General features: G+C 48.9%; 3 protein-coding genes across 3 annotated transcripts; 1 reads left to right on the top strand and 2 right to left on the bottom strand.

Annotated features, from left to right (window-relative positions):
* Positions 1 to 703: 703 nt before the first annotated feature.
* LOC123447025 (guanine nucleotide-binding protein subunit beta) lies at positions 704 to 6,601 on the top strand. Its single transcript, XM_045123580.1, has 6 exons — positions 704 to 1,049; positions 1,179 to 1,273; positions 3,056 to 3,480; positions 4,045 to 4,408; positions 5,333 to 5,446; positions 6,181 to 6,601. The coding sequence occupies exons 1-6, from the start codon at positions 941 to 943 to the stop codon at positions 6,214 to 6,216; spliced, it is 1,143 nt and encodes a 380-aa protein (XP_044979515.1). The 5' UTR covers positions 704 to 940; the 3' UTR covers positions 6,217 to 6,601.
* A 476-nt stretch (positions 6,602 to 7,077) lies between these two features.
* Positions 7,078 to 7,954, bottom strand: LOC123447027 (deoxyuridine 5'-triphosphate nucleotidohydrolase). The gene is made up of 2 exons (XM_045123582.1): positions 7,619 to 7,954; positions 7,078 to 7,530 (listed from the first exon to the last, which is right to left on the bottom strand). The coding sequence occupies exons 1-2, from the start codon at positions 7,863 to 7,865 to the stop codon at positions 7,286 to 7,288; spliced, it is 492 nt and encodes a 163-aa protein (XP_044979517.1). The 5' UTR covers positions 7,866 to 7,954; the 3' UTR covers positions 7,078 to 7,285.
* Positions 7,955 to 8,669: 715 nt separating this feature from the next.
* LOC123447026 (acidic leucine-rich nuclear phosphoprotein 32-related protein 2-like) lies at positions 8,670 to 13,983 on the bottom strand. Its single transcript, XM_045123581.1, has 3 exons — positions 10,995 to 13,983; positions 8,822 to 9,002; positions 8,670 to 8,714 (listed from the first exon to the last, which is right to left on the bottom strand). The coding sequence occupies exons 1-2, from the start codon at positions 11,889 to 11,891 to the stop codon at positions 8,850 to 8,852; spliced, it is 1,050 nt and encodes a 349-aa protein (XP_044979516.1). The 5' UTR covers positions 11,892 to 13,983; the 3' UTR covers positions 8,670 to 8,714; positions 8,822 to 8,849.
* Between the last annotated feature and the right edge of the window lie 1,860 nt (positions 13,984 to 15,843).

Here is a 15,843-nt window from a genome sequence, read left to right as displayed (position 1 = left end):
TGTTATAATTACTTTTGCAACAAAGACTTTGTTACAGAAACTCGTTGTAGCGAGCAGCAAGCAGTGACCACGTCGCCCGGAAGAAAGGCTGGTGTTCCCTTGAGATGGCAAAATGACGGCGAACACAACTCCTCACGGTGGAGAGGGGAGGGGACTCCGGTGCTTCCCTGGGACGGCGGATGCAACTTGAGTTCGAGCGCACCACGACGACCGAAGTACATGGTGGAGACGGGCAGCAACGACGACGCCTATGCCGGCTACCTAGTCGGTGTGCTGCCAACGACGAGCGCCCGTGGTGGCGGTCCAAGCAACGCGAGAGCTCGAAAGGAGCACGGGCGACCACTGCTTTGGATGGGAGCCAGATCTAGATCCCGTAACATATCCGTTTTTGCGATGAAAGAGATTGCAACAATGACTCGTCGCAAAACCATCCTAGCTATCTGATTAAAATCATGAGCGATACATTGACCATGAAAACGGTAGACGCACGCATCGTCATTCGTCGGGTGATCCTAATAATTTCCCTTCTCTTTTTAAGAAGAGAGAGTTTTTCTTTTTTGAGTAATTTTTGAGAAGAGAGTAGAACCTCTTCAAGCGGGCATCGGGCAACGGTCACTCTCGTCGTGGGCCCATTCCCAAGTTGTGCCAACTCTCCCCAGTGGGCCTTGCGCCGTGGCCCACATGTCATTCAGGAGAGCAGTAGGTGACAGCATACAACTCCAAAACCCAACGCGTCCCCAACAGCTCCACCCCCACCCATCCCACCTCCCGTCAGTTCGTCGTCGCCGGCCACTTCGCCTCTCCCGCCGCCGCCGCCGCCGCCAGCGACGGCCAGCTCGGCTCAGCCATTGGATCTCCCCCTCCATGCCCAGAGCCAAGTAGAGAGCAGATCCCCACCGCCGCACGAACCTCGAGCCCAGGCGGCGCGGCCGGCCACCTGATGGCGTCCGTGGCGGAGCTCAAGGAGAAGCACGCGGCGGCGACGGCCTCGGTGAACTCCCTCCGGGAGCGGCTCCGCCAGCGCCGGCAGACGCTCCTCGACACCGACGGTGAGGCCCCGGCCCTCGAGGGTTTGCTTGCTTGGTTGTGGATTCGGGGGAACCGTCGCTGACCGACTTACTGGCTGACGGCTGCTCTGTGTGTGTGTGTGTGTGTGTGTTGGCGGGGCGTGGGTGCAGTTGAGAAGTACTCCAAGGCGCAGGGGCGGACGGCGGTCAGCTTCAACCCCACGGATCTGGTGTGCTGCCGCACGCTGCAGGGCCACAGCGGGAAGGTTCGCTCCTCGGTTCACTTCTTCCGCCTCTTGCCTCCGTTTCGGCACAGGGGAGTTCGATTTTTAACTAGGCATGAGTGAGGTCTCACGCTTATTTACCCAGTTGTTACCCCAGTTGTCGAAATGGTAGTTGGTAGTATGAGCAATTCATAACCGAGGTTGATTGCCGAGAATAGGATTTGGACATAGGGGTCGACCTCTTCTTCTTCTGCAATGTAAAGAAATTAACCTGGATGAGGATGGGGTTTGCTCCCTCCGGTCGCACGATACCTTGACATTGAGAGGATGAGTGCTTGTTCTGATGTGGCTGCTGTTTTGCCCTAATTTGTCATGAGTTGAGACACAGTCTTTTGGACTACCGCGTGAAGTTAGCTTCGGAATGGTGGTGGGAATAACTTGAATTGTAGTGGAAGAGAACATAGCTTCATGGAATGGGGGCGGAGGAATCCTGCCTGCTGGCGCCAAAAGCAAAAGGAGAATCGGGGCACACTTGTCTTTTTATGCCATACTCATGGCGGTAACCGGAAAGATGACAGCAAGGTCGTCGCGCATAATTTTACATGTTAAGGAAACCGGGCAGTGTTCAGTTGGCTAGAGCCCATGCCTGTGAGCTCGCCCACCCGCGTTCGAGGCGCCGCCTCCGCAGGTGCCTCACTTTTTATATTAAATAAAAAGCTCTCGGTGCTAGTACCCATGGTTCGACTTCTCGGGGTCGTTGGGCATAATTCTATGTTTTATAAGGATTTTGTTATCGCTGTCATGGTCCAAGAAAATTGCAGTGTTATCTAGCAACATATCAAACCTCTGGTCTGCTTGAGCCAATTCTCATGAAATTATGGATGCACTGAAGTATTTAGCATGCCATGGTTCTTAGTTTACTATTTTGGCTCTGCTTTCCTAATCAGGTAATCATGCCTATGGATAGAATGTGTAGTTGGGTTGAATTGCAATTTTGATTATTTACATGATTTAGAATTTTTCTTAAATCCAAGTGAGAAATGGGTATTAGCAGTCTACTTGAATCTGTTCCTTCCATTGTTCCATCCCCACGTAAATGAGTGAACTGTACAACCAAAGCTTCAGTGCGAACACTAACAATCTGTGAGATACTAATTGATATAACTAGATTGCAGTGAAGAAGGGCCAAGTATGATGCGAGTGTCGTAAATTCGTAATTACTCCACTTTAGACTGTAGAACTTGCGTTGAGCGGATTGCCCACCACGCATACATGCATGTATGCAAGTTGCAATCCATCACTTGATGCCCCACATGGAATGTGCCACTTGCAATCACCGCAGCTCAAGATTGAGCCTGTTGGTGAACCCATGTGGCTTGATTTAAACAGCCTTAATCCCTCTCCATAGTAGGATTTCCTTGGTAATTATTTCTGTTTTATGTTGAAATAGCCGCTATGCTGTTCTTTAGTCCTTTTGTGTGAAACCCTCTTTTTATTGAGGGCATGTTATTGTTTGACACCAACTGAAATAAAAAATATGTTGTGTAGATGAACTCGAGTTTCAAGAACAGGTATGCGGGTTGTTATCAATTTTTAGAGCATCGTAATTTACAGAAAGAACCCTGGTACTAAGAATTTGTGATCGGTTGGTCCTTCGAACTGCTCTATCATGCCTAACTATATGCTCCGTCAATTTGCTTTGTTTGTTGAGAAATTTGGATTTCTTTCTAGGACACACCTCACAGAGTTGCTTATGTTGAAATGTTTAATGGCTTCATGCTTTTCTAACTAGTAGTACTAAGTACTAACTCTGACTCGACACAGGTATATTCTCTGGATTGGACTCCTGAGAAGAACTGGATAGTTAGTGCCTCACAAGATGGACGACTAATTGTATGGAATGCTTTAACGAGTCAGAAAACACATGCCATAAAGCTACACTGTCCATGGGTGATGACATGTGCCTTTGCACCCAATGGTCAATCTGTTGCTTGTGGCGGTCTTGATAGTGCATGCTCTATATTCAACCTTAGCTCACAAGTAGACAGAGATGGGAACATGCCAGTATCAAGAGTACTGACTGGACACAAAGGCTATGTTTCATCATGTCAGTATGTCCCGGATCAGGAAACCCGCTTGATTACAGGCTCAGGTGACCAAACGTGTGTCCTGTGGGATGTTACTACTGGCCAGAGGATATCAATCTTTGGAGGCGAATTTCCATCAGGGCATACAGCTGATGTGTTAAGGTAATTATCTTTTTCTTATGACATTCAATTTGTCATCATGCTTACTGTTGTGGTATATTGTTTCTTATTTTATGACCAAAACAATGTGACTGTTCAAGTTTCATCGATTATGTTAAGTTGAACAAAGTTCCATGGTTTTGATTTGAAAGCATCACCCATTAATCTTACACCTTGTCTGACTGGGCCGCATTTGTAAAGAAAGAATATGTTTTACCTTTTTGCGGTGGCAAGTTCACTTTTAAGGGCTGGCTGTGATTAGTAGTCTACGCCCTCTGTAAAGAAATATAAGAGCGTTTAGATCACTACTTTGCATTTCTTTACGGAGGGAGTAATAAACTAATAATCAATAGGAAATGTTATTGCATGGTGGCACATGCAGCATTTGGTCAGTGAGACTTCTCCGTCAGTTGTTGGTGATATAGATCATCAATGGTCTAATTATTAATCAAGTAGCTCATGTGATATCTTGGCAACGTGGCCGCATGCCTGCGTCACAACTTTATAAGTTGCTATACTTTTTATGTTCATACTCATAGTGTTCTGATCTTTTTTTATCCCTTTCAGTCTGTCCATCAACTCGTTAAACACGAATATGTTTGTCTCGGGTTCATGTGATACAACTGTAAGGCTATGGGATCTCAGGATTGCAAGCCGCGCAGTTCGGACATATCATGGACATGAGGGAGACATTAACAGCGTCAAGTTTTTCCCTGATGGTCAGAGGTTTGGTACTGGTTCAGATGATGGTACATGCAGATTATTTGACATGAGAACAGGGCATCAACTTCAAGTGTACAATCGGGAGCCCGACAGAAATGATAATGAACTCCCCATTGTTACATCCGTCGCCTTTTCCATATCAGGGAGGCTTCTTTTTGCTGGATACTCTAATGGTGACTGTTATGTGTGGGACACGCTTCTTGCCGAGGTGTGCATTTTACCCATTTCCCATGAATTTGGTTACAGCTTAGATAATGGGACGAAAACTAGACATGTAAAAAATAAGACTGATCGAAAGGAAACATAGGTTGACTGTACAATTTATTTAGCATAGAAAAGTCAGATCAAAGCTCAGAAATGCCAAGCCTGGTTAGTAACACCACCAGGTTGTTCTTTAAATTGCATAAGTTTGACTACATTACAGTCCAACAATAATTTAGCCATTTGGATGTGATTGTAAAGCTGTAATTATCAAGTGAACATTAATCACATCGGAAAAGAATATCAGTTACAGAGAACTAGCTGCATTTCCCCTTTGACATATGGCTCAGAAAATGACAGTAACACATAAAGCATTGTTTGCATCTGCCTATGTCTACTTAAGTAGCATGGGCCCCATCTTATGGCATTAGTTTCTGCAGCATCTCTACATGCAATTCATGCATTGGGTGTGCTGTTGCAGATCACCTTGTAGATTCCTGCTATAGGCCAAAATGCTTTAGAGAATAGAGTTTAGACTGCACCAAGCTACCAACACAAGGCTTTACTGCAAGTTGATCCTGTGCTGTTTAGAACCCTCCGGACCTGATCAGTTGATCCCCAGTGGCCAGTGCAGTACCCATTCTGTTTGGCTAGGCTAGTTATTGATGGTTGTGACCTTGTGGTTTGAGCCGCAACTAATTGTCAATTTTTTTCGGCGCCTCCTTTGGCCATGTTTTTTTTTTTGGACTCAGACCCCTTGGTGACTTGGGAGCCTTCAGTTTCCTCCCTATAATTGACCAGGAAGAGAGTGTCCACTGTCCACAAAAAACTTTACATAATAGAACGTCTGCCTCATATCATGCATCAACCATTTTTTATATTGCCTATACTAACTGTGGTTGACTTGTGAATACTTTTAAAAACAACTCAGGTGGTGCTTAACTTGGGAACTCTCCAAAACTCTCATGAAGGCCGTATAAGCTGCCTTGGGCTGTCATCCGATGGGAGTGCATTGTGTACAGGAAGTTGGGACAAAAATTTGAAGGTAAGGGATCTGCTTTTGATATGAAAAATAAATTATCTTGTGGACTAGTTGATCAGCTTCATGGCATGAACTGTTGATGGACAAAGTTTACGTTATGCCATTACACTAAAATTGGACTAGAAAGGAACTAGCAGTTGTAGGACAAAGTTTTCACATAGGACATCTTATATGCTATATTTCCAAATTAATTACTCGGTCCATAATTTGAACTGATCTTGCAAATTGTGGTACATTGACATACTGAAAAGGTACGTCTTTGTTAATTCGCAATATCTGTTTGTTTAGCTATTGCTTTGTTGATTGTTAGTTAACATTGCCACACCCATTATCAGTGGGTTATAGACAAACTTCCCCTCTCAGTGAGTACCATTTGCTGTGCACATTGCCATTACTCATTATTTATCAATGAGTACTTGTCAGTGGGTTATAGATAAATTTTCCCTCTCAATGAGGTACTTCCTCCGTCCCAAAATTCTTGTCTTAGATTTGTCTAGGTATGAATGTATCTAGTCACGTTTTAGTATCTTGATACATCCATTTCTAGACAAACCTAAGGCAAGAATTTTGGGACGGAGGGAGTATTATTCTTGTTACTAATGGAGAGACCGGCAAATTCTTGTGTTTAGCATTTCCCATACGCGTTCATTCACAGAAAGTGAAACGAAAATAAACTTTAGTCGACTCCAGCATCCTATCTAACCTTCAAAAAATTGCTGCTTGTTGGGAATTTCCAGATCTGGGCTTTCAGCGGACACCGCAAGATAGTCTGAAGCCCCCGCGTGTGTGATCTCTCCTTGTTGTGCCTTCCTCGTTGCGTGTTGAGAATGGTTGGCCAACTCAGACAGGTTGCTGGGGATGAAAGTCGTCGCCCGTTTTGTAGCATAGAATCATGCCTTTGTGTTGAATGGAAAATGCCGTCTGTCGAAGAGACTGAGTGCGCCTTGTGATGATGTTTCTGTGCCTGGTCAAGTGAGCGTACTGTTTATAGAGTTACCAGAAATCAAGCAGCGCACATGTGATATTTTTCTGCCCTTGTTGTGTACAACTATTTTATTTTAGCTGTAGAGAAGGACTAGCTTGACAAGCCGAATTGTTCGAACCAACAATCAATTTGTTCGTTTGTGGAGTAAGAAATGAGAGCTTCATTTCCTGTGCGCTCATGTGTAGTAAGCTTTGCTGTGATGATTGTGACCATTTACTATCGTGTTGCCTCTTATATTTTTTTACCTTGTGAACCACATAGCTGTAGACTTTTTGACACCATACCTTGTGAAAACAACCCTTTGTTTTTTCTACGATGCAGTCAAGCAAACCGAATTTCTTTGAATTCCAATGGAGATGACATTGCAACCCCTATATATTTTTTGCATTCTTGCATTTTTTAGAATGTTGTGAGCCTTGTTTGAGTTGAAAGATCCTCAAAATTCAAGAACAGAAAATGCGTAGGATTAGGGGTGTTCGATAGCACAAGAATTTCCGGGCTCCTTTTATTCAAAGGAACTTGATGGCAGTATTTTTTTTGGAAATCTGATCATCCCAATGGGAGTTCTGAAATGTTGCACGTAGGTTGATTTGAGCCAGTTTTTCAGACATTCCACATTCAGAAGGTCTGCAATACACACAGGCACGACTGACTGGAAATTCTCATGGAGTTCATTGGCAACAAGCAGGAATAGCCATGGATGCAACATGAACTTTAACCTAAACTGGAAGAGATCACGAGATCAAATTCGACGATATGAGACGCACAACCATCATCGAACGGCGGGTACCTACCCTAGGGTTCCACCACCATCCTAAACAACGGATCACTTCTCCAGAGCAACTATCTACCGGAGCTCAGACGCCGGTGGAGCCGAACCCGCCCTCCCCGCGGACGGTGGCGTCGAGGTCCTCCACCTCGGCGACCTCCGGCGTCGCGATCACCTGGACGATCATCTGCGCGACGCGGTCGCCGGGCTTCACCGCGAAGTCCGCCTCCGAGTGGTTGAAGAGCACGACGCCGACCGGGCCGCGGTAGTCGGCGTCGATCACCCCGGCGCCCACGTCGATGGAGTGCTTGAGCGCCAGGCCCGACCTCGGCGCTGCAGGCAAGACGAAGACGAACGAAGGTAAAGCATTTCGTCAAACACCCGGCACGCGTGCCGAGGAACCGAGGACGAGGAGGCTCACCGATGCGCGCGTAGGTGCCCTCCGGGACGGCGATGCTCAGGTCGGTGGCCACCAGCGCCTTGCCCCTCGCCGGCACCACCGTCTCCACCGCGCTGGAGAGGTCGTAGCCGGCGGCGAGGGCGGAGCCGCGGGACGGCAGGACGGCCTTGTCGGAGAGCTTCTTGACCTTGAGCAGCGGCGCCGTCTTGGCGACCTTGTGGGGAGGCTCGTGCACGGGGTCGGCGCCGGTGCCGTTGGCTGCGGCCATCGCGACGACGACGGACGGGAGGGCTCTCGGTGGCCGGCGGCGAGGGATGGAAGGAGAGGAGGTGGGGAGGAGTCGGGGTTGGAGATGAGGGCGGCCGTGGCTGCCGGGGGACGATAAATAGGGCAGGAGGAGGAGGCGGCGGGGCGGGAAGTGGGGCGGATGGCGCCAACTTCTCCCGCCATAAAAATTTCGCCGGCCGTCCAAGATTTTTTACTCTACCAAGCCTCTGTATCGTATGTCTTTTGACCGCTATTTCACGTCCATTTGTTAAGAGCGCCTCAAAGACGATTAGATAAACCCCTCCCCCCCCCTCCCCCCTTCTCGTCTCTCCTTTTGGATGTGTTGATTGATACCGGTGTTTCGGAGTCTTGAAACTTGGTGAGAGATCATCGCGAGGCTTTTTGGTTTTTGTCGATCCGTCGTTGTCGGTATTTTTCTCTCTTCCATTGTCGGTATTTTTTTTGTTTTTCTCTTTTGTTTCTTTTAGATGTGACTGTGTTGCTTCTGTCCCAACACCTATTGTTGGCTGTATTTGATTGCTTTGTAATACAAAACGGTCAAACCCAAAGTAGTTGGCAGATGCCAGCAAAAATGGTTCCTCTCAATTTCAAGATCAAAAACTACAGTTGAGTTTTTTTTGGATGGGGGGCTCGACCAATGATGTCATGCCCAAACTGCCACTTGTTCACAACAGTCGTCCTCTACACTGCATAGAGAGCCGACTCCCGCACAAACAATGCGGCACAAGCCCTACGTGTGGCTCTTATGGTCGAGATGATACATTGCAACCATGAACGATCCTCATGATCCGAGTCAACGCATGATTTATAGCACCAGAAATTTCACATCCTGAATAAAAATTGAAAACTCTCAGAAAACCCTTTGACAACAACTACCAATCTTGCTTCCGCCAAATATCCCGCACGGAAACCTCTGAAAAGAGTGCAAAGACGAACCCGCAAACCTCAACCGAGACCACCACATTCAGTTGTCTCCAGCAGCGGCATCTTCTTCGCCCCTTTTCCTCTTGCTTGGCAGGGCAGATCCTGCAGACTTGTCTCCGTTGGTCACCTCGCTTTTCTCGGCCACGCCTGAATCCGGTTCGTCGTCCTCGCCCTCATCCTTTTCATCTTCAGCCTAAGAATAGCACAACCGAATTAGCTGACAAGCATAGAGCAGTAAGCAGAATGCAGTGTGTGCTATTATACAATTAATTAGGGCGTACAAGTTATATAACCAACAAATTAAATTTAAGTTGTTGCCCGCTGGACGATTACTGGGGCAATTATTAACGAGGATGCAGGGAAGCCGATGAAGAATTACTAGTTTTGAAAATGGAAGATGTAAATTCTGAAAATGAACAAGAGCTGCCTGCAAACTGAGCCTAACATCTCCATCTTTGAAGAAGAGCAAATAGGCACAACGTTTGTGTGCTTGCGTTGTCGTCAGATCCCAAATTGTATAAGCTTAAGGTCCTATGGTTGTTCTGGTCTAGGCTGTCATCCATGAGACTATGGTGTGGGGATTCATGTCCAACTTCAGTTGAGCATGTGATTGCTGGGGTGCTGTTTAGAGGGGATAATTATGCCAAGTTGGTGTGGCAAGGGGGTGGTGCTGCTTGCTGGGTGCTACGGAATACCCAATCGCATGGTTTTTTACAAGAAAATCCTTCACCAACATACTAATCCTTCATATCATGTTACTTTCTTACTACAGCAATTGGTCATTCTTTAGGACTGCGGGAGGCAGCTAATCTTCAAGCTGATCACTGAGATGTGCAAGAAGGTGGTGTGAAGATTGCAGTGCTAATTTGAAGTTCTCTGTCTAGCATCTTCTTGCACGTCCTTGTAATAGAGCATCCCCTGGGAGGAGGGAGTTTACTTAGGTGTTTTGTGTTTTGGTCAGTCTGTGCTTTGTGTTCAAGGACTGAGATGCTGAGAACTGTAGTGGTGTTGCTGGGGTATAGTAATGCCGTTTTGGTGTTTTCTGTCTTTAATCTTGTAGCTGGTATCCCCAGCGGGCAGCGGCACACTGTTTCGGTTGCTTGAAAAGCAGGGCGCATGCCTTTTGTGTAAAAAAACAATAAATGTAAAAGTGGCTGTGAAGCAGGAATCTTGCTATTTGCTACGTACTATAATTCAGCATATGGAGCACAGGGGACCTTTTTTTAAGACAAACAAGAAAGTAACAGTCACACAGATCGCAACGTATAACATTGGACAAACAGCAATTTAACCAAACATGTAGAAACTATACAAATAGCCAGTGAACTGTGAAGTTGTCCTAAATAAAGCACAAAAGTACAGAGAAGTGGAGAAGAGAAAGCAAATCCTAGGACCATACTGCAGATTGCCAGACAAAAATGAATGCAAAAATATGGGTCCTACTTTGTATTAACTAAATTTCAAAATGCACTGGAAAACAATACAGCCTAGTGGAGCAACAACCTAATTTGTGGGTTTTGCTTTACATTCTTATGAAGTCACAAAAGAAAGAGGAAGAAAAGACAGATTTTAACCATATTTGACTCCGATAATAATGCAACCATCCATTTGGCCTTTTGGCATTTGACCACACATTGTTAAATGGTCGACAGATTAATTGTCACTTTAGAAATTCATTTCGATGTACATCATACCAGTATTACCACCATACTGAGTTTTCAGGAAATGAAGAGATTTATACTAAAACGAAGGTCTGCTCAAGATGTAACCATGAATACTGAGATACAACACTAAACAAACTAAATAAACAAATGGCCCGACTTACAGTTAACAACACACAGACACCACACCACTGGAAGCCCAATGTGTATAAATGACAAACCAAATCATGTCTAACTCAATCACATAAGCAATGAGATTGTACAGGGCACCATGGCATAACAATAAGATTATGTGTTCTCTATTGACCACCATGAGCAACGTTCGTTGTTCAAAAGAAATCCCTGGGGGATGAAGTGCAGTAGCATACCGACATACCGCTACCGATACAACTCATTAACCGTTTAACTAGTTGTCGGCTATGCGAAGGTTATTGAATACGGAGTACATCATATGAGGAACATTTTATCAAATGCCAACCAATACAGATTTCTAAAGAGCAGAGGAATTAGAAGAGAAATCTCACCTCGTCGCCTTCCTCTTCATCTTCATCTCCTTCCTCGCCATCTTCTTCTTCGTCTCCTTCCTCTTCCTCCCCGTCCTCTTCTTCTCCTTCCCCTTCACCGTCCTCCGCCCCCTCTTCATCCCCCTCCTCGTCCTCTTCCTCATCCTCCTCCTCGTCCTCATCGGACTCCAGACGGTCATTGCCCTCGGCATCGACACCATCCAAGTACTTCAAGCTGGGAACCAGCGCAAACACCTTCTCCCTGTACCCCTTGAGCTTGGCGACGGGGCACTGGAACAGGTCCAGCGACTCGACCCCGAGCGGCGCGAGCGGGGCGAGCTCCTCGACGGCGGCGAAGCGGTTGTTTCCCAGGTCGAGGTGGCGGATGGTCCCGCCGCAGGACTCGGCGACGGCGGCGAGGGAGCCGGCCCCGGAGAGGCGGTTGTCGGGGAGGGAGAGGCGGCGGAGGGCCGGGAGGCGGGGCAGGCCCGCGAGCGAGGAGAGGCGGGCGCCGGCCACGGAGAGCTCCTCGAGCGAGGGGAAGCGGTCGAAGAGGGACGGCGAGGGGAGGCGGCCCGTGGAGGACTTGACGGCGCCGTCGAGGGTTAGGGTTTTGGGCGCGGAGAAGGGGGAGAGCGGCGCGCTCTTGACGGCCGCGCTGATGGCCCTCTCCCACGCCGCGTCGTCCTCTCCGGCGCCGGCCATGGCTGCGGCGGCGGGGGTGGTCGCGGGCAGAACCCTAGCTAAACCCTGGAGCCGCGGAGCTTCGGAGGCCGACGGAGCAGACGAGTACGGAGACGGGGGATGACCAGTGTGGTAATGCTCGTCGTCCAAGCGTTTGGGGTGGGTTGTGATGGGCCCTTTTGGGAGGTAGTTGATGGGCCTGGCCCCTGGGCTTGTACGTCCGGCCTTGGGCATAGCTTCTGATTTTTTATTTTTTTTTGGCCCTGCTATGGGGGAAATGAAGAAAATACTCCGTATACACTATGCATGCCTTGCACGAATTGCCTTCTGAAGAATAAAAACCTTGTGACGAGAAAATTTGGTAAAACTTGGAGAAGGGAGAATAGTACAATCCGGCTTTAGGTACTACGCAATTTGTGATATAGTACTGTTCAAATGAATGCATCCAACGTTAAAATAGTCCCTTAAAATCTCTTAAAAGACTTGTATTTAGGAACTGAGAGAGTCTTCGTTCAGTATGCAATTCCTCATATAGTAAGTGTGAAACTTTGGCAGATTGGTCAGCATGGCATTCCTGATTTTATATATTATTCTTATTCAAATTTTCTATAGACACTTTTAATGTTTGGTCAAAATGTGACCAAAAAGGGTCTGAAATTGAATTTTGTAGTTTGACTGTATTTTAAAATATATTTTCAACTAAGTGTGAAACCTTTTCAGATAGGCCAGCATGGTAGTGTTGATTTTACAAAATTGTTTCGATTTATTCTACACACATTTATTTTTTGATCGAAATGACATGGCGGCTGATGTGGATGCTGATTTGGTGGGTCAATTGGTCACCAGTTTGACTGGCCAAAAACCAGTTGAGTACAACCAGTATTAAAAATTGCACGGTATTTAAAGTTGAAGGTTGTACCTTATAGACATTTTTTAAGTTCGGAGTTGTTTCTTGGACATTTATGTCAATTCAACGTTGAAATATGGACATCTATCTAACCATTTTGAGGAATGGAATTTTTAGGAATTTCCTATTAGTTGCCCTAAAAACAAGTTTAAAACAGTAAGCAAACTATAAAAAGGGCACTATATGAGATCCTTAGAGCATCTACAACCACACCTACCTATTTCAGTCCCTCACAAGGCCACGGACAAGCCCATGTACGTCCATGCACCGTGATCGGTTGCCTTTCATTTTGTCGCCTCCGCAATTATCTCCCTTATATTTGAAAACCCACATCCATGCAGCCCATGCATGTACGAATATCAACGCCCTTATCAACAAATGGACATAATTCACTTACTAGCAAACTAAGAGTCATCGCACAACCAAAAGAGCATCGTTCATGCTAGACAATACTAGTTTCATACTGAATAAAATAGTAAATGGAATGATGATGGAGAAGGATGGAGAAGGATGGAGTGTAGCCCATGTCGGTGCCTGTGCGGACACGAGGATCCAGCGGTAGCCGAGGGACGCCCTCTCGAGCAGGAACAAAAGGCACAGATGGACGCAGTGGGTGGCGGGCCGAGAAGGGGGGAGAGCGATCGGAGCTGCACGGACGTGACGGCCTTGTACTCCGCACTTTGAAGCTGAGCGACGAGGGACGACGCGGAGCCAGAACTTCCGCTACCACCCCAGTCCAACCATGATCGGTGTGAGCATCCTATGGCCGTCACACATATTTGGGCTGGGCCGGATGCGTGTGAGCATCCTATAAGAGTCAAGCAGATTTGGGCTGGGTTTAAGGCGATGTTGTTGAATTTTAAAAAGCCCGGTTGTAGATGCTCTTACGCACTTGCAATGTGAAAACAAGTACGCATCTTTCGGGGTGATGACTATGATGCAAGATGAATCAAATCCAATCCGGGACCTGGCGCCACACGTACGTTTGGTCAAGCAACTTTCACTCGGGTCACCACTCACTCACCAGTCACCACACAGAGCCAAAGGAATCACGTGTACGTACGTACGAGTGGGACGCGAGGCGTGGGATGGCCGGAATCCAGGTCGTCCATGCATAGCGCGACAAAGTGTACAAACGCTGCTAGCTAGGCTACCGATAGGTATCAATATTCAGTAACATAGGCCGTGCGCTGTCGAAAGCTGCATCAGCCCAAGAAACCCAGCCCCGTCGCCACCGACCGTCGTGTACCGATCGACCGCGGCCGGTGACCAGAGCTCGCGCGCGTACGGCGCCGGAGCGACAGCGCGCGCGTGGAGGAACGATGACGGGCCAGGCTAGCCCGGTGGTCCGGCATGCATGTGCCAGGGCGAGGCCGGCAACGCGCGCGGCGCGCAGGCGGTGACCACGCGCTCGGCTCTCTCGTGCGGCCATTGATTTCTCGCCGGGCACAAGCGACGAATGATCAGCCGCTGCTGCGGACGAACAAACACGCGCGCGCACACGCATCGACCGGTCACCAGTTCCCAGACCAACCCGGCACCGGCCGTGTATCGATCATGCATGGACCGAGCGCTGCGTGCCAACGGCCGTGCGCGTCGCTGTACCGGCATGGATGGATGTCACCCACGTCCACATGCGTCGACCGTCCGTCCGTCCGTCTGCCTGGACAGGCCGCGCTCAATGATTATGGGAGGGAGAGGGGCTGGCTGGCTACTGCCCGGTGCACGCACCGGCCGGAATCGATCATGGTGACCATGCACCGCGGCGGCATGAAAAACGCATGCGCGCACGCATGGAGTTAAGGGTACGTACGGCTGGCCAGATCAGATCGAGTATATATGGGTGAGAGGTTTGGGGTTGGACGGCACCGTGGGAGAGCGACGGGGGCTGGTGCCCGGTGCATGCATGAACGCGCCGATACAGATGCACCACACGGGGCACGCCCGGCGCGCGCACGGCCCGCGCGGGGTACCGCCAATTATATACGTACGTACGTACGTGTGCGCGCACCACTGGCGTGCGCGCTGGTCTGGTCGCTGGTGGTGCCAAGGCCATGCAGAGTGCGTGCACCGACGGCGGGAACGCATGCACCGACGGCGGGCTCGCGTTGCGTGTGACCAACCAACCAACCAACCGGCCGGTGGCGTCGGTGGCTACCGCGTACGTACGTACGCTGCGTGTGTGGAAGTGACCTGCTGATGGACGGTGTTGGCGTTGTCTGGCGTGAACGATGGAGCGGGGTAGGGAGCAGGGCGTCAATCTGTACAGTGCAGTCATGCAGTCAGGGAGTCCCTCTCTCTGCTTTCTGCTTTGGTTCAGCAAGCAATTGTAATGAATGAATGAATGGAATGCAGTGCCATCGATCGTGTGTACGAGTACGCCGGCGACCACGGCCACGAACGCCTGCTTCCGGCCCCGTCGTGGTCTCCATCCCATGCCATCATGTAGTAGCCGTATGGGTGTCGGCAAGGGAGGCCCTCTGTCCACTCCGTCCCGGTTCTAGTGATCCTAGCTACCTAGCCACGTCGTGACGTAGCTCGTAAGTCGTATCAGATGATTCTCGTTTGCAGTCTTTTAGAGCATCCAACAGCCCAAAAAAAAAAAATCAGGCCCAATAAAAGTTTTAGCGCGTCACTGTAATATTTTTAATGCACGGGGATCGGATCATCTCCAACAGACGCCGCACTCCAGCGGGAATTTTTGTCAAAAAGACCACTAGCCGAATATTATTGTCAAGACTACATGCGGTATGAAATGCGAGAAAAGACCCTCATTTTTCGTGGCGATAGGCGCGTCAGGTGACGCGTGACACCTGCCGCCACGGGCCGAGGCGGCTGGGCCCCGCTGCCACCCGGCGAGGCGGCCGGCCGGGCAGGTGGCACCTGCCGGCACCACTCCAAGCGGCAGGCTGCCATGCTCTCGTACATGCATGCCTCAAGAGCTGGCTGCCATGCCTGAAGCGCTGGCTGGCCATGCACGGCCATGCATGCTGCCATGCACAGCATCCCGTTGGCCGCTTGGAGTGGTGGCGGCAGGTGCCATCTACCCCGGCCGGCCGCCTCGCCAGGTGGCGGCGGGGCCCAGCCGGCTCGGCCCGTGGCGGCAGGTGCCACGCGTCACCTGATGCACCCGCCGTCACAAAAATGAGGGTCTGTTCTCGCATTTCATACCGCATGTGGTCTTTTTTGACAATAACATTCGGCTAGTGGTCTTTTTAAACAAAAATTCCTCCAGCGGCTCCACCTGCGGTGGCCCAGAGTTTGTTGCGTGTCCGAGCC

The sequence above is a fragment of the Hordeum vulgare genome, chromosome 4H (assembly GCF_904849725.1).
Source record: "Hordeum vulgare subsp. vulgare chromosome 4H, MorexV3_pseudomolecules_assembly, whole genome shotgun sequence".
In the NCBI taxonomy this organism is placed as follows: Eukaryota; Viridiplantae; Streptophyta; class Magnoliopsida; order Poales; family Poaceae; genus Hordeum; species Hordeum vulgare.
Note: the sequence above shows the minus strand (reverse complement) of the source record. Positions and strands in the feature narration are given on the sequence as shown.